Below are 19,246 nucleotides of genomic sequence, written 5' to 3' on the forward strand. Positions count from 1 at the left end.
ATTTTTAAACACACACACACACACACACACACACACACACTCACACACACACATACACATACACACACACACAGCTCCTCTGATGCAGAGAATCTTTATTAGGCTCAGTTTATATTAATACTTGGGGGGGGGTACATCATCACATACTCCAATAACTGAACAAATCAGAGCGAGGGAGAGAGAGAGAGAGAGAAAATGAGAGGAGAGAGGGAGAGAGAGAGAGAGAGGGAGAGAGAGAGAGAGAGAGAAAATGAGAGGAGAGAGGGAGAGAGAGATACAGAGAGTGGAGGGAGAGAGGACAGGAACAGAGAGAGACAGAGAAAAAGAGAAGAGAGAGAACAATGAGAGGGAGAGACGAAAAAATTGACAGAGAGAGAAAGACAGAGAGAGAGAGAAAGACAAGAATAAAAAAGAGAGAACATAGGGAGAGACAGAAGAATGAGAGGAGAGAGAGAGAAGGACAGAGAAGAATGAGAGAGGGAGAGAGAGAGAACAGAGGGATAGACAGAAGAATGACAGGAGAGAGGGAGATACAGAGAGAGAAAAAGAACAGAGGGAGAGAGAGAAAAACATGAATGCGAGAGGGAGAAAGAGAGAGACGGAGAGAAGAATGAGAGGAGAGAGAGAGATACAGACAGTGAAGGGAAAGAGGAACAGAGACACAGAGAGAAAAAGAAGAGAGAAGAATGAGAGGAGAGAGGGAGAGAGAAGCAAGAGAGAAGCCGAAAGAGAGAGATATACTGCTCTCTCTCTCTCTCTCTCTCTCTCTCTCTCTCTCTCTCTCTCTCTCTCTCTCTGTCCGTCTCTGTATGAATCAGGACAGCCGCTAATCCGGGATTACTGCTAATCTGAGCGAGGCGCGCACGCGCAGTGTGCGCAGCCGGCAGAGTGCGCGCTCGCGCTCGTGTGTGTGTGTGTGTGTGTGTGTGTGTGTGTGTAGAATGGACGAACGGTCCGCGTTTCCCACAGAGGCTGAACAGAGCAGCGCGGAGACTGAGGAGCTTTTTCTGAGGAGGAATTTCAGCGTTTCAGTTTTACTGAAGCGGGTTTTCACTCAGAGGAACTGAAAGTGGCCGCTGGTCAGTCAGTCGGGAGGATTTCAGCTCATTTTTTTGGTCACAGAAGCGCTTTTCTTCCAGCTAAATGCTCCACGGTCGTCAGTCCGGGCAGTTCGAGGTAAGTACAGCTGTGTCCACTCATCCTCACGGTCAGCTGAGAGGCACTAAACTGTGAAGCCTGTATGGTTTGAGCTTTAAACGCTCTGAGATGGTTTTATTTCAGTTTATTACAGAGATACAGCAGCACAGCACCTGCTTTATGCTCTAATTATTGAATGCATTATTTCATTATTTCTCTGCCTTGCTGTGACCCATTTGGCACAGAGCAGCTCATTCTGCTCACTCTGAAGCCGGGCAGTGTGAGCAGGGTGAGCAGTGTGAGCAGTGTGAGTGCCCTCTGTGGGCCCTTTTGGGGGTGTCTGGATTAGGCCTGTGGCCAAAACAGGGTCCTGAGAAACTCACACACCTCCCAGCACCATCCCGCATACTGATGACCCCTCCTCAGCTCACAGGGCCCCATCTAAAGGAATAGTTGAGCACAGAGTTAAAGGAGAATTCCACCAACTGTTCAGAATTTCTGCATAATTCAGTGTGTGAGATGTAAACAGAGAGATTCAGAGTGGTTTGATGTGAAATGGTTCAGATGTCTTTACAGTGGTGGTGATAGGAACCAGGGGTCGCCATGACTACAACACAAATATAGACATTTTATTTACACTTTATTTATTTGATGATGGAAAATCTGAAGTAATGAGTTTTCTTGGGGGACTATTTTGCCTCACAACACCCTGCATGTATCCCTCCACTATAAATGGATTTTAAGGCCAAAATAAAACAGTGTCTCAGACATCAGGCAGTGAATTCATAACCATTTCATGCAGTAACTTTCTTTGAGGGAGCTTTTAGAGGTGGACGTCTGGTTCCTATCACCACCACTGTGAACAGTTCTGACTGAGTTTCTCTAGAACAGAGCGTTTCACACCAAACCACTCTGAACGACTCTGTTTACATATTAACCAGTTAATTACGGCGAATTTTTGAAACATTGGTGGAGTTCCCCTTCAGATTGTCCAGTTTTCCTCTTTTTACCCAAAATGTAGTGGATCAGCCAAGACATGCTTGGTGTCTTAGTTTTACGCTGGAGCTACGAGGCTAATGTAGCTAATATACCTGGCCTCAAACCAGAGCTGGGCAATGTGACAATATTGATCTTTATCGTGATAAATGATGTCACTATATGCTTTTACGAGCATATCCTGAATATCTTTAGTACTTAAAAACACTTCCCGGCTTCATGTTTGATTACAAGGAGATCATTATCATTCCTGATTAATTAGATTAATTCGAGTGCAGCACAGTGTGTGAAATATTGACTACAAATCATTGTTTTCATAGTTTTTGACTCTTTTAACATACTGTGTATTACGATGTTGCATTTTTACCATTTCACTCAGCTCAGAGTTTTTAAAGGGGTATTCCACCACTTTTTCCAAAATTTCTGCATAATTAGGTGTGTGAGATGTAATCAGAGCAATTCAGAGTGGTTTGGTGTGAAATGGTTCAGATGTCTTTACAGTGGTGGTGATAGGAACCAGGGGTCGCCATGACTACAACACAAATATAGTCTTTTAGCTGAACTGTGGCTTTAAAAACGTTGCCAGTGTAGTGTCGACTTTAATGTTGACAAAGCCAAATGTCAGCCGTCTCTCACCGTTCTGTGGGCTCTGGAAAGAACAAACGAGGACGTAGATCTGCTCGTTCTTCTCGCTGTGTAGAGTCACTGATGATGGAACATTTTAAAAGCAGCTTAAAACATTTTTCACTTTAGTCTTTCTCTGGATTTCAAATCATTTGACGGTGTTATTATTAGTGATAGTCATTTTAATCTTTTTTTGTGCCTGAGATGATTCCTTGTTTTACTCAGTATCATTATTACTCTTTTGTTTTTTTATTATTACTTTATTATTTTCAATTTTTTAAAATTTTTCAATTTTATTGTCTCTAGTTACTGTTCTCTTATATCAGTTTCTATTTCGCTTTCTTTGCGCAAAGCTTTGCAAGCACTTAACTGATGTATATTCTCATTCTTCTTCTTCTTCTTCTTCCTCTTCTTTTTCTTCTTCTTCTTCTGATTTTTGTCCACTAACTCGTCCTGCAGATTGAACATATGGTTTTTGTACAATTATGTGATTTTATTTCCCTATAAAAATGAATGAGGAGCAAAAGTTTGTGCACCCAGTTTATGTCATGATGGTATTAGTCCATTAATGACACCCTATTAACCATGTAAGATACAACCACCTAGCAACCACCTAGCAACCACCTAGGATACCATTGCAACCACCTAGCAACCACCTAGTAACCTCCTAGAAACAACCAGGGATACCATAGTAACCACCTAGATACCTTAGCAACCACCTAGCAACACCCTCGTAACCACCTAGGATACCAAAGCAACCACCTAGCAATACCTTAATAGCCACCTGGTACACAATAGCAACCACTTAGCAATGCCTTACAACCACCTAGGATACCATAGCAACTACCTAGCAACACCTTAATAAACACCTGGGATACAATAGCAACCACTTAGCAACACCTTAGCAACCACCTGAGATACTGTACCACTTTCCTAAAAAAACATAGTAACCACCGGGAAACACCCTAACAGCTACCTTGGAATTGATTCTGCATTTTCTTCAGGAAATGCTTTTTTCTAGGTATTATTATTATTATTATTATTATTATCATTATTATTATTATTGTAGTTCTTGTTATTATTAATAAAATGGGGGACTGAGTGAGTCAGTACATGCCGTGCTCTTTGCAGTATCACTCACGATCGTGTCGGCGATGCTGAGAGCAGCTCTGTGGCTCTGTAAAGGATTATAGTGGTCAGATTAGGCCTGAATTCTGCTGTAATCTTCCAGAGTCGCAGTCTAATTTAATCTCTGTGTCTGTCTGCAGAATAATCCAGATGTTGACCAATCGGATGGACAGAGGAAATGTTTTCCTCCTCTGAGTGAAGCAGGAGAACCAAAATCACTGACTGGAAAAGAGTGACAGGCTTGACCTTTGACCTCAGTGTCGACGTCATCATTGACTCCTCAGACTTCTAAACATGCAGGTATGACAGAGCTGGACACTTCAGGGCCACCTGGGAATGGTGGAGCTGTGGAGCACTGCTGGGGTTTGGTGAAAGGCTAATGTAGCTAAGAAGTAATGGAAGTAATGGAGCAACAGTTAGCATGATGCTAACCGCATGTCTAAATTACCACTCACTCGTCTAAAACCGTATGGAGTTTTTCAGTATCTCTGTTGTTTATGTGGTTCTTTTTCCTTTTAATAAACCTGTTTGGTCAGACAGGTTTCAGAGAATGCTAACTGCTAATTCAGACACAGAACTAATCAGACAAATCAGGTTTTGTTGTAGTTTCTTAACTGTAACCACTGCAGTTGCTGATAGGTCGGTGGGCTGTGGTGGTCCCCCAGGTGAGCTGGTGCACCTGGAGTCCTTTGAGACACGTGAAGCTCCACCACATCTTTTCAAACGGCCACTAACACAGCGTTATTGGAGCTCAACATACTTAGAATAGAATGCTACATGCTAATTCTTTCATGTCAGCTAACAGTCAGCTACCAGCTACACTGGTCAGCATTGTGAAGAGTGATGGGAAGAGGCAGGACCATCCTGCCCTCCCAGAGAGTGAGAAGACAATTACGATCTCTCGGACTCAGTTGGTCAGGTACAAGTGCGGACTTGAACTGGTTGATACAGAATGTAATAAACACATTACAGAATAGCCATTAATTATGTAATAATAGCCATTAAGACATTACATAACTGGCTGTGTAGCTAATTATGAAGAAATATTATTTTATATTATACACCGATCAGGCATAACATTCTGACCACCTCCTTGTTTCTACGCTCATTGTCCATTTTATCAGCTCCACTTACTATATAGGTGCACTTTGTAGTTCTACAGTTACAGACTGTAGTCCATCTGTTTCTCTGATACTTTGTTACCCTGTTCTTCAGTGGTCAGGACCCCCATGGACCCTCACAGAGCAGGTACTATTTGGGTGGTGGATCATTCTCAGCACTGCAGTAACACTGATGTGGTGGTGGTGTGTTAGTGTGTGTTGCGCTGGTCTGAGTGGATCAGACACAGCAGTGCTGCTGGAGTTTTTAAACACCTCAGTGTCACTGCTGGACTGAGAATAGTCCACCAACCAAAAATATCCAGCCAACAGCGTCCTGTGGGCAGCGTCCTGTGGGCAGCGTCCTGTGACCACTGATGAAGGACTAGAGGATGACCAACACAAACTGTGCAGCAGCAGATGAGCTATCGTCTCTGACTTTACATCTACAAGGTGGACTGACAAGGTAGGAGTGTCTAATAGAGTGGACAGTGAGTGGACACAGTGTTTAAAGACTCCAGCAGCACTGCTGTGTCTGATCCACTCAGACCAGTGCAACACACACTAACACACCACCACCACGTCAGTGTTACTGCAGTGCTGAGAATGATCCACCACCCAAATAGTACCTGCTCTGTGAGGGTCCATGGGGGTCCTGACCACTGAAGAACAGGGTAAAAGGGGGCTAACAAAGTATGCAGAGAAACAGATGGACTACAGTCTGTAACTGTAGAACTACAAAGTGCACCTATATAGTAAGTGGAGCTGATAAAATGGACAATGAGCGTAGAAACAAGAAGGTGGTCAGAATGTTATGCCTGATCAGTGTGTAGCGAATCAAATATGTGGCTGAAAGACAATAACTCCACACATCTAAGGGCTCATTTGTGAGTGTAACCCTGCTGTGTGTGTGTCAGACCCAGTATGGCCAAGTGGGAGCTGATTGAACTGAAGGATTTAACCCCCAATGATGGGATTGAATTGGCAGCCCCCCGGTGGACCCGCCGCAGTACCGCAGGCGTGGGTGGAGAAGGGTCCAGAGCGACTCCAGCAGTCCTTTGCGGTGCGACTGGTGGGTGATTCTGTGAGTTTGGAGGACGTGCGGTGGGTCACTGGGAGACGAGGAGAGGGACACGACTTCCAGCCGTGCAGCTACACCCAGCTGACCTGGTGTGACCTGTGTGGAGAGTTCATCTGGGGACTGTACAAACAGAGCCTGCGCTGCACCAGTGAGTCACAAACCATCTCATGGTTCTCCCCCCCTCCCCCGACGACACGTTGTTCTTGATCTGCACTCTTAAAAATGATGGTTCTTTAAGGGTTCTTTAGTAAAGAAAATGGTTTTATATAAAACCGTGAACACTCAAAGAACCCTTTGATGATTAAAGGGTTCTTTGCATCGTGAAATGGTTCTTCAAATTGATGGAGAATGTGCTGTAGATGGTGCTGTATAGAACCTTTTTTAAAAAGGTTCAATGTGGGACCAAAAAGCGTTCTTCTATCATTATGATGTCAAGCCTGCAACAATAGAAGAACACTTTTTGGTGCTATATAGAACCCTTTGCAAAAAGGTTCTTTATAGAACCATATAAAACACAATTTCCATCCATTTGAAGAATCCTCTATATAAAACCATTTTCTTTACTAAAGAACTCTTGAAGAACCATTTTTTTAAGTGTGTGCTTCCACGTTATATATATATGTATATATATATATATATATATATATAGAAAATGTTCTGGTCTATTTAAACCCAAGGCATTAATAGAGATAGTAATAAGCTAATTATATACGAAATCATTGTTTATAGGGTACTTTATGTTGGGAGGTGCCTGTTCCAAACTCTAACCCCTAAATTTACACTTGTAAAATTAATACTTACATTACCTTAAATATTTAATTTAAAGACCGACAGGGCACCTTCCACACTGACCTGAGGCTCGTATACAGAGAAGCAGTTTAAACCTCATAAGAAATGTTACACACTTAAAAAGGATGGTTCTATTTAGAACCATGAGTTCTGTATACAACCACTTCACACTTAAATGGTTCTTTGCATGGTGAAACCGTTCTCCAGATTGATGGAGAACATGTTGTATGTTTAAAAATGGTTCTATATAGCACCAAAAAGGTTGTGCTATTGTTACGATGTCAGGCTTGTGTCAATAGAAGGACCCTTTTTGGTGCTGTATACACACTTAAAAATGATGGTTCTCTTTAAGGGTTCTTTAGTGAAGAAAATGGTTCTATATAGAACCATGAACACTCAAAGAGCCCTTTGCATGATTAAATTACATCAGATTGATGGAGAATGTGCTGTAGTTCTATATAGCACCAAAAAGGGTTCTATTGTTACAATGTCAAGCTTGTTACAATAGAAGACACCTTTTTTTAGTGCTATATTGAACCCTTTTCAAAAAGGTGCTATATAGAACCATATACAGCACATTCGGTGAGTGTTCATGGTTCAATATAGAACCTTTTTCTTTACTAAAGAACCCTTAAAGAGAATCTTTTTTTAAGTGTGTAATGTAAATAGTCTGTATTTTTGTGTCCAGGAAGGGAATTTTTTTTTTCCCGACAAATATCCAGCATCCATGACGATCCAGACAAACGCTGGACAGGTGGCAGCTCTATCTGTAGCTTTAAACTTCAGACACCAAACCTGTCTTGGCTGATCCACCAGAGATTTTTGGTGTAAATGAGATTTTCCCCCCAAGCTTTTTCACTGCTCAGAGTTTCCCCTCCTCTCATAAAAGGCTTGATCATTAGTAAAACGTGGTGCTAAAGCAAAGCAGTTACAGCCTCCACTTCTCTCTGCTTCCTCTGAAGTAGACCAGATATGGTTTACAGATTTGAGTGAGAAGGCAGGAGGCCTGGGAGGGGGCTGATAAGAGTGTGTGTGTGTGTGTGTGTGTGTGTGTGTGTGTGTGTGTGTGTGTGTGTGTGTTTGTGTTCAATCACATTAAACACGCGCAGCGGCCACAGATAACGTCCTCTGAGGAAGCTCAGGCCAATAGGAAGGGGATGTTTATATAGATAGCATATGCGATACTGCTGCAAGCGAACGTGCACGAGATTTTTAGCTTTCACTCAAGAAAACAATCCGATAATAGCTGTAATCTTCAGACATTCCGAATAGCAGGAGGAAAAAATATTCCCTTATATTTTGTTTCTGGTCCACATTTGGAGTGAAAACCGATTTTTTAGTTCATAGAAATAAATGCTATAGACATAAATGTAACATTAGTTCATGCAACAAGTGCAATTTAATATATCATTATATTTTTCCAGGGTTTGTTAACAATATCCTGAGTAAAAATCTGGACTGAACCAAGAACGCTAGTACAGTAGCAACAGTGCATTTCTTAATTTAGCGATGTTATGCAGGTGGAGGGAAGCTATTCTGGTAATATTGGTAATATGCTCATCGAAGGCCAGATCGGGATCGATCGTGACACCAAGGCTTTTTACAGATGTGTCTGGTGCAACTGAGAAACTATCGAGATTAAGAGCAAACGTAGGCAGATTATCCCTAGCAGCTTTTGGACCAAGAAGAAGAACTTCTGTTTTGTCCAAATTTAGTAAGAGGAAGTTACTCCACATCCAGTCTTTAATGTCTTTGACACAGTCCTCTATCTTATTAAGTTCAATTTTGTCCTCTGGTTTAGCTGAAATATACAATTGTGTATCATCGGCATAGCAGTGGAAACTGATGCCATGTTTTCTAATGATGGTACCTAGTGGTAGCATATATAAGGTAAATAATATGGGTCCTAAGACAGAGCCCTGAGGAACACCACACTTTACTCTTGTGAGAGCTGATGATTCACCATTTACATTAACAAACTCAAAGCGATCACTAAGGTAAGATTTGAACTGTGAAAGAGCTTTACCTGTCACTCCTACTAGTTTCTCAAGCCTGTCTAATAGAATGGAATGGTCTATTGTGTCAAAATCTGCACTAAGATCGAGTAAAACCAGTAAGGATATGTTTCCTTTGAAATATTTTAGCCTGGACTGCTTTTCAAATGAGCCACAGCCAATCAGAACAGAGCTCATTTACATATTTCAGTCTTGAAGGCACAGTAACAGCCTGTTTAATACTAATGAATAAAGAGAGGTAAAGTAAAAAAAAATAATAATGAGTGTTTTTGCTACATAAAACTAAACATAAATATCATAAAGGAAAATGTGGAATATAGATTTCTTTAAATTAAGGGAAATAAAATACAATAATGTCATAATGGGCTGCCGTCCAATCAGCTACCTTTTACTAGGGGTGGGCAGTATGACAATATTTCATCGTTATCATAGTAGATTATGTCACAATAGGCTTTTCTGAGCATATTGTGGATATCATACTGAAGAACACTGACTAAATACACATTTTATTATGAAGAGTGAGAATTAAGCCTGTTTAATTGGATTTAGTGCAGCACAGTTTGTAAAACGCTGAATTAAAATAGTTGTAGTTGAGTTTTTTATTGTTTTTGTTGTTATTATGATATGTTTAGGTTCTATTTTGTGAGTTTAAACTCTGAGAAATCTAAGAAAAAGAAAACATTTAAGAAAAACAAAACATCAAGATGCATATTGTGTATTGTGATAATGTGTTTGTATCATGATATAATGTTTTTGCCATATCACCCACCTCTACTTGTTACTAAGCAGTATTAGAAGTACCAACTGTACTCAGCACATACTCAGAAAAGGAATATATAAGCATATATAATGATAATGTTAACATATTGTCATATTGCCCACCCCTTAGTTTCTGATGTGTGAAATGGAGGGTGAGGAATAATCGGGAGCAAAAGCAGAATGTCACTTGATGTTGTTGCCTGAAGCCTGAAGAGATAAAGTGGGTTAGACAACAACAGACTACAAATGAATTAATCATCCAGCCAAGTGAGCCAAAAGTTTAAAGGAGATTTCCACTCGTTACTCAAAGTGGTCGCTCAGTGGTGGTGATAGGAACCAGACGTCCACCTCTAAAAGCTCCTTCACAGAAAGTTACTACATGAAATGGTTATGAATTCACTGCCTGATGACTGAGACACTGGTTTACAATAATTTTAACCACATTCACAGTGAAGGGATATAGGCAGGGTGTTATGAGGCAAAATAGTCCCCAAAGAAAACTTATTTCACATTTTCCACTATTTCCCATCATCAACATTCCATATAAACTCAGAAGACTCGTGTAGGTTCACTGGTGGTTTTGGATAGTAAATAAAATGTCTATATTTGTGGTTGTAGTCATGGCGACCCCTGGTTCCTATCACCACCACTGTAAAGACATCTGAACCATTTCACACCAAACCACTCTGAATGACCTTGTTTGTATCTCGAAACGTATGGAATGCCTCTTAAAAGTCTTTATTTGTCCACTAGATGGCGCAGATGTGAAATAGTAAACTCTATCTGACCCCAAACTCTGTTATGCAGTTCACCAGAGCCAGTTTAGGGGACTATCAAACGCTAGAGGGCGCCAGAGAGAGTCTTCAGTGGATGAAGTGAATGGTGTTAAATGGCTAAGAATGTTAAATATGTTTATAGCAATTTATGACAGCATTTTAACCATCAGACACATCAGACACCAAACATTATGAACTATATTTGAGGTAAAGGGGCGGAAATGTACGTAGCTTTAGTAACTGATCTCTAATCATCATTAGTGGAGAGAATTGATTACTCAAACGAAAGATATGATCAGATGAGAAGGACAACAAGCTAAAAGCTAAGGTCAGCTAAAGCTAGATACCTCAGATTGGCTCCTTTTCTTTGGCTAAAAGGATAAAAACTAGGTACCAAAATTAATAGCTAGAGTTCTTCAACTAAAAGATGGTTCTTCAAGGGTTCCTTAGTAAAGGAAATGGTTCTGTATAGAACCATGAACACTCAAACCCTTTGCATGATTAAGCAGTTCGGTGCATCATGAAAGGGTTCTTCAGACTGATGGAGAATGTGCTGTAGATGGATCTACATAGGACCTTTTTGAAAAAGGTTCTATATAGCACCAAAAGGGGTTCTTCTGTTGTTACAAGCTACATATCGTTACAACAGAAGAACCCTTTCTGGTGCTATATAGAAGTATTTTCAAAAAGGTTCTATATAGAAACCTAAGTAACATATTTTCCATCAGTCTGAAGAACGTTTCATGATGGAAGGAACCGATAATCATACAAAGGGTTCTTTGAGTGTTCATGCTTCAGCTTAAATCAGCTAAAACTAGATACCTCAGTTTGGTACCCAAAAGATTTTTCAAGGGTTCTTTAGTATAGAAAATGGTTCTATTTAAAACCGTGAACACTTAAAGAAGCCTTTGCATGATTAAGCAGTTCTGTGCATTGTGAAAGGGTTCTTCAGATTGATAGAGAATGTGCTGTAGATGGATCTACATAGAACCTTATTGAAAAAGGCTTTATCTAGCGCCAACAAGGGTTCGTCTATTGTTCCAACAGAAAAACCCTTTTTGTTGCTATATAGAAGTCTTTCCAAAAAGGTTCTGTATAGAAACCTAAGTAACATATTTTCCATCAGTCTGAAGAACCCTTTCATGATGGAAGGAACCGTTAAATCATACAGAGGGTTCTTTGACTGTTTATGCTTCAGCTAAAGTCACCTAAAACTAGATACCTCAGTTTGGCTCCTTTTCTTTGGCTAAAAGGGTAAAAAATAGGCACCTAACGCTTGAGCTAAAGGTTTGAGCTGCACTCTTAAAAAGGTTTTTTCAAGGGTTCCCTAGTAAAGAAAATGGTTCTATATAGAACCATGAACACTCAAACCCTTTGCATGATTAAGCAGTTCTAGGCATCCTGAAAGGGTTCTTCAGATTGATGGAGAATGGATCTACAGAGAACCTTTTGGAAAAAGGCTTTATATAGCGCCAACAAGGGTTCGTCTATTGTTACAAGCTAGATATCGCTACAGTAGAAGAACCCTTTTTGGTGCTATAACGAAGTCCTTTCAAAAAGGTATATAGAAACATAAGTAACATATTTTCCATCAGTCTAAGGAACCTTTAATGATGCAGAGAACCATTTAATCATCCTGAGGGTTCTTTGCATGTTCAAGGTTCTATATAGAGCCATTTTCTTTAATAAAGAACCTTGGAAGAACCATTTTTAAGCATGTATACTAATGCTAGCTTGGTTGTGTTCATATATGTATATGTTTGTATATGTATTTATGGTTATAGCTCAGTGGATGTGCTAGCAGTCGGGATTGGTTGACACCACAGTGATTCCCCATGGTTGTGCATGCTGGGTATAGTAGTTCTAGAGCGCGGATTTTCGGCCAGACTGCATATTTAAATTTGCTGCAGGCCTGATTGCTGAGACTCTTCTCAGATTGAGGCACGTTGTTTATTTGTTTGTGTTTGTCCAGACTGCAGGTACACCTGTCATCTCCGCTGTCAGCCGTTTATCCAGCTAGACTGCAGTTCACACCCTGAAGCTGCAGCTGGACAGCCGGACTACTGCGAGGACATTGAGACGGACACTAACATAGTAAGTCAGAATTCCTCCAAAGCAGCATTTCCCAATTCCCGTCTGAAGGCCGGATATTTTGTGCCCGAGACTGATGACAATTTTAAGGTGCCAGAAATTCCGATAACCAACATAATTTTGTATTTATACTATAGATTTTAATCTTATGCTCCAATAGTTTTAGTTAAACAGTGCTTTACTGACTGAAACGATTATCACTTCAGTTTTCCACCTCACGTGCAGTCAGTGAGCCAAGTTTTCAGTTTAGTGCTGGAACTACGAGGCTAACCTTGCTAACAAACTCTAGAAGTAAATAGACCAAATCTTTTCTGTAAATCACTGAAAAGTTCACTCAAACTGCTCTTTGCGTAATAACATCACACACACAGGTGCAAAAAATGGTCTGGCTCAAAGTTTAGGTCTCAAAACCTGCGAAACCAACCTTATGTTCATGAGAGTCGTCTCCAAATCCCCTAGCTTTAAGTATTAAAACTAAAAGTACTGCAAGTTATTACACTTTATAGTTGGTTCAGTTAGTTCCAGCCACACAAGCTGATTGGTTGAGAAGCATTATTTTTTCATAAACACTGTATCACTCTGCTGAGACGCCGTTGCTAAGCAACAGCTTTGACAGCTGTAGGAGACGCTCAAGCCATCTGAACGTTTTTACTTCTCTCTTTGCCACAAACAGAAAATGGACACTTTTAAGATCACATTTGACCGACAGCCGATTTGGTCAGACTCTGAAGATGAGACGACACTAGATTCCCAAACTGTCATCACCACTGAGCAGCTTTTCAGTCGGCAGCTGTGACAGAAGAACAACTAAACAACCTGGAATCAGCCAGAAATGAACCCAACACCATTCGCCAAACTAAATGAGCTGTAAGATGCTTTACAGACTGGCTGGAACAAAACAACATTAATACTGATCTGGCAAAAACTGACAAAACCGAGCTAAACTTGATATTGTGGCAGTTTTATGGCTCAGTCCGATTCGGTCAGACTCTGAAGATCAGACTACACGCTTGGCGAATGGTATTGGGTTCATTTCTGCCTGATTCCAGGTTGTTTAGCTGTTCTTCTGTCACAGCTGCTGACTGAAAAGCTGCTCAGTGGTGATGACAGTTTGGGAATTTAGTGTAAGGAGCTGGAGAACGAACTGCCGGCTGTGCAGCGAATGGGCGGAGCTCGTTGCTCTGATGTAGCAACAAGCTGCTTGTTAAGGAACTATAATTTGGTGAAGGAACTGCGAACATTAAAACATATTAAACGCCGCGTTCACAGCCCAGTTTATTAATTTATTACTTTATTTATTTAACTGCTGTATAAAAGCAATAGAACACTCGAGGAGTGTGTTATCGCCAATAACATCACGGCTGTGATGATCTAAGGCGACCAAATCACAGCCGTGGTGTTATTTCGCGATGACACACTCCCTCTCGTGTTCTATTGCTTAGTTGTATGTTGTTACCAGTGATAGAACCGTGACTTACTTGACCTAGGCGTTAATTTTGGGCCATAAATGTCAAAGCTTGATCAACAATAGAAAAAAAAACGGCTCTAAAACAATGCTAATTTATGTTAGCCTCCCTATGGGATTTTTGTAGTATGTTAGCGCTAAGCTAACAGCCATGCACACGATCTTTTTTTGACCGTTCTAGATTAAACAGACATTTGGAACTAAAGTCGTTCTATATGTTATATCTGGAGCTTGTAACAGACATTAATATATATCTGAGCTTGTATGTTAAACAGTGCCGCCACTGTTTAACATTCCTAACAACTAACTGGAACCTGTTCAGACTACGGCTCACATTCACAGTCAGTGACATATCTAGAACTTCCAGAAGGTCTAGAGTGATGCTATTTTATTAGTCGCATTGTAAGAGTGTCAGAGTGTGATTGGTTGACTCCTCTGTCACTTCCTAATTATGTTGGTAGCTTTTCCATCAATCTGAAAAACTCTTTCATGATGCAACAAACCATTTAATCATGCAAAGGGTTCTTCGCGTATTCATGGTTCTATATAGAACCATTTTCTTTATTAAAGAACCCTTGAAGAGCCATCTTTTGACAGTGTGTACTCTAATGCTAGCTTGGTTGTATTTATATGTGTATATGTACTATGTACATACACTGTGCTCAGTCACTTCATAATTATGTTGGTAGTTAATCTAACGTGTATGACCTTCAGTCCAGCTCCTGAAGTCCTAACCAATAGGAGAGCAGCATGGCTGAATCTACCTAGGTAACACAGAGAAAACAATCCTGATTGGACAATCTTCTGCTGGCCATTTCAAGATTTTTACCCTTTTGTTTCCAACCTAAACTTAACAATGAAATAAGAGTGTTACTACAATACTTACATACATACATCATCTAAACCGCTTATCCTTCTGGGTCGTGGTGGGGTGCTGGAGCCTATCCCAGCTGTCATTGGGCGGAAGGCAGGATACACCCTGGACAGGTCGCCAGTCCATCGCAGGGGCATGATAATACTATTAAATAAAAATGAACTAAAAATTACAGGTATATTTCTTTATTTCATCAGGTGTTCTATAAAGGTTAGAAGGGCCTGCAGGATCCCTGCTGGTTATCACAGTTACTAGTATTAGATTTATGCTATTTTAATGGACAACTTATTCTGCTCTTTCTTGTCCGCAGTCACAGTAGTTTCCTTAATAGCAATTGTTAATTGAAATAATATAACACAATAACTAATAACATTAGTTATAACAGCTTTTTGTGCCATTTTGTTGCCTGGTTAGTTCATTAATTCAGTTGTTCATCTGTTCATTCATTTATTTATTTGAAAATAGATGAATATATATATATAAAGTAGTCAAAATTAAAATATGTGTTCACTCATTTTGAGCATATATATATATATATATATATATATATATATATATATATATATATTGTTAGAATGTATATTATTATATATGTATAATGTGTAATACATTTTTACCCCACTAGTAGACGTTTGTGTGTCTAATCGCGTCTGATGTCAGATGGAGGGGGCGGAGTGAGTTAACCCCCCTCACCCCAAACGCCTCAGTTTACGACATGCTCGATTTACAGCAGCGCTGATGAGGAAGAGTGAAAGGCATCCTGACAATAAAGCAGCTGTTCAGTTTTTATTCTTTCACAGTCAGAAAAGTGGAAAAGATCCAAATTCTCACTTTTCATTTCAGTGACTAATAGATTTCTTTGCCACATGTTTAGACAGTCTCTTCATTCACTCTGAATACTGAGTTCACCTAAACAGAGCGTTATTACTTTAAAAAGCCCATAAACCACATCTTACATACAGTATAATCCATGTTTTTCTCTGAGCTCCACTCACAGTCGTAAACGTTGGAACACCTCCTGGTCAAACATCCCCGTAAATAAGTTACACATCCTCTACAGAGACGCACATTTTAATGCTCAATTACTGTGTATTTGCTCAGTTTAACATATTGGGGTTTTCCCCTTTTGAAAAGTTTGTTTTTGCAAATTATAAATAGAAAGCCAGTTGGCTGACTGGGAAGCTTTTAGTATTATTTTTTTAATTAAGCAAATCAAATCATATTGCATTTTCCTTCATTTAAGAGTCTGTGGGGCCCTGCATACGTGCCCTGTGTATCTGTTTTTATTTTTTCAAATGATATCAGTGATTTTTGAGTAGTGATTTTATGTACTAAAGCTTGAACAGGCAGTCGTGGCTCCTGTGTCTTTAAGACTGAGGTATGTAAATGAGCTGTGCTGTAGATGTGCAGTGATAGAGGAACGGGCCTCAGTGTGAATGTCATGTTTGATAATGCGGTAATGTAATGAAGTGCTGGGTGAGGGGGGGGGTTTCTGTGGAGTGGCGGTTGTGGGTGAGAGGGGGTTTCTGTGGAGTGGCGGTTGTGGGTGAGAGGGGGTTTCTGTGGAGTGGCGGTTGTGGGTGAGGGGGGGTCTCTGAGGAGTTAAGGGTGGTGGAGGGGCAGTAGTGCAGACAGCTGGTCAGAGCTAAAGCTAATTAGGGCAGGAACTCAGCCATACAAAGAGAAATATATATATATATATGTTAGTGACAATAATATAATAATATATATTATATTAGTGACATTTGGATAATTTTGTGTACTAAATATAAATTTATATTTAATTATGTATCATTTCAAAAATGCTATTAAAAGCTAATAATATTAATGATATTAAAAGTCAGCCAACTGATTTTCTTCTTATAATTTGCAAAAAGAAACGTTTCAAGAGGAAAAAGGAGGAAAAAATATCAATTGACTTGTTAAAATGAATGTTAAAACATGATATATATATTTGTATATATATATATATATATATATATATATCTTTATATATATGTCAATTGACTTGTTAAAATATATATATACATACTTTACTTTTAATGTACGTCAGTGTAACCAGACTAGGCCATTTCCATTCATCATGACATGGACACACGACATAAAGGTCAACAGACATTTAGAGATAGAAAGAAATGGAGATGTGAGGTTCTGTTCTGACAACAGTGAGATGTATATATATATATATACAGATTAACATTATAGTGTAATCCTGTATTAAGGCAGATGTTGTGTTATTATAAAGGCAACTATACATTTTCACATATTTGCTAAGTGATTTGTCTGTGGTGTGAATGATGGGGGTCTCCTGGTGTAATAAACCGTGTGATTGGGTGGGGGCAGAGAGGGGGCGGGGTTAAATTTCACTAGGCTGCAGCACTCAGCACATCCTCACCGCAGACACAGTCAGAGCAGCAGTGCTGCGGGGGTCCCGCTGTGCTGGTGGGCTGTTTTATGCGTGATGTCGTGGAGCAGCTCAAGCAGCGGATACTGCAGCACTGACTCCGACTCAGAGCAGGAACTCCAGCTCTTCCACACCGCACACACTTCAGCTTTCAGGAGAAAACACGGCACCGCCCAGGTGAGGAACCAGCACAGACTGACAGGCTGACTTACTGACAGACTCGCTGATAGACTGACTGGCAGGCTGACAGACTCGCTGATAGACTGACTGGCAGGCAGGCTGGCAGACTCACTGATAGACTGACTGAGAGGCTGACAGACTCACTGATTGACTGACAGGCTGACAGACTCACTGATAGACTGATTAAAAGATTCACTGACAGGCTGACAGACTCAGTGATAGACTGACTGACAGGCAGGCTGGCAGACTCGCTGATAGACTGATTGACAGACTGACTGACAGGCTGACAGACTCAGTGATAGACTGATTAACAGACTGACTCACAGGCTGACAGACTCACTGGTAGACTGACTGAGAGGCTGACAGACTCACTGATTGACTGACAGGCTGACAGACTCAGTGATAGACTGACTGACTGACAGGCTGCGACTCACTGATAGATTGACAAGCTGACAGACTCACTGATAGACTGATTGACTGAGTGACTGACAGGCTGAAAGACTCACTGATAGACTGACAGACTGAAAGACTCACTGATAGACTGTCTGACAGACAGATAGGCTGACAGACAGACTGGCTGACTGACAGACAGACAGACTGGCTTAAAGATTGACTGACAAACAGACTAATAGACAGACTGACAGAGACAGACTGATAGGCAGACAGCAGTAAACATGCTTTCTTATATCCCCATCCAGCTGTTCATGCCTGTTTCCTTATTTTAAATATCAGCTCTGTCGTGCTGTCAGAGTCACTAGGATGTGTTTAGTCGTCCTGATGTGCTGTTAGTTGTTCTAATGACGTGTTCCTGATCCGGATCTCTGCCCTGCACAGCGTAGTGTTTTCCTGCTCCGTCAAATTTATCATCAGAAAGGACTTTAACGTTTGGAGTGAGAGCAGGAAAACTCTGAAACGCAGGACAGGGGAACTGCACTATCAGCGGACTCTGGACTTCTTTTTAGCACCTTAGACCTGCGTGTACAGTTTCTGACCCAAAGCTGACCACTCAGAGTGGAACCAAATCGTACTCAGTGCATTTGCATATATGAATCTCATTAAGCTGTAAACAGATGTGAACTGGATGTATAGTGGGGGGGCTGTCAGTGTGAATAATGCCTCTGATGTGAGCACCCCTCTATGAGCTGCACTTAAATAAATGAGCAAACCAAGGGGCCCCCACAGTCTGTCCGTCTGACAGGGGGCAGTAAAGGGGCTGAAATATGAATAAACCTCAATCTGTAGATCACAAAAGGATTCAAACTTGCAGATTTTATTACAGAAAAGGACTTAAAGTCTGTTTATTAGATGTAAAAGCATCAGCAACTAAATGTCTTTATACAGGAACTCCTAAAGACGATTCTGCACTGATGACTCAGGAACTCATTCTAAATCTGTCGTACGTCCAAGACACGTTTCATTGTTTATCCGTTATTTTCCATCATTTATATTGTTAGTTGATGGATTAGAAGGTTGAAACAGTGCTGATGATGAAATGCCGGCTCTAGTCTTCAGAATTAAAATTCAAAATGTTTAAAATATATTAAATCTCTTCCCTACTCATTGTCACTAGCAGTTTGCCCATGATTATCTTTATTTTCTTTATTTTTTAATGTTTTAATTTTGCAAACATGCTCTTTGGCTTCTGCAGTCTTTCTCACGCTTCTGTGTTTTGAAAGATTTTTGAAGGGAGGGGGCCTTAAAAAAAGCATCAAGTGTCTGTTGGCCTACGGTCTTCGGGACAGAACTGACACGTTTTTTATTTCTTCGCTTGTTTGTTTTGCAGTTCATCCATTTAGACCAGGGGTGTCAAACTCAATCACATTTTGATAC

The 19,246-nt window shown here is 40.4% G+C and overlaps 1 protein-coding gene across 1 annotated transcript in view; it reads left to right on the plus strand.

The window, feature by feature from the left end:
* Positions 1–5,906: 5,906 nt before the first annotated feature.
* Positions 5,907–19,246, plus strand: part of rassf1 (Ras association domain family member 1) — a 21,524-nt gene continuing 8,184 nt past the window's right edge. The window contains 3 exon segments of the mRNA XM_036560050.1: positions 5,907–5,972; positions 5,974–6,211; positions 12,375–12,496. Of these exon segments, the coding sequence (XP_036415943.1) occupies positions 5,907–5,972; positions 5,974–6,211; positions 12,375–12,496 (426 nt within the window).

The sequence above is a fragment of the Colossoma macropomum genome, unplaced genomic scaffold (genome assembly GCF_904425465.1).
Source record: "Colossoma macropomum unplaced genomic scaffold, Colossoma_macropomum, whole genome shotgun sequence".
In the NCBI taxonomy this organism is placed as follows: Eukaryota; Metazoa; Chordata; class Actinopteri; order Characiformes; family Serrasalmidae; genus Colossoma; species Colossoma macropomum.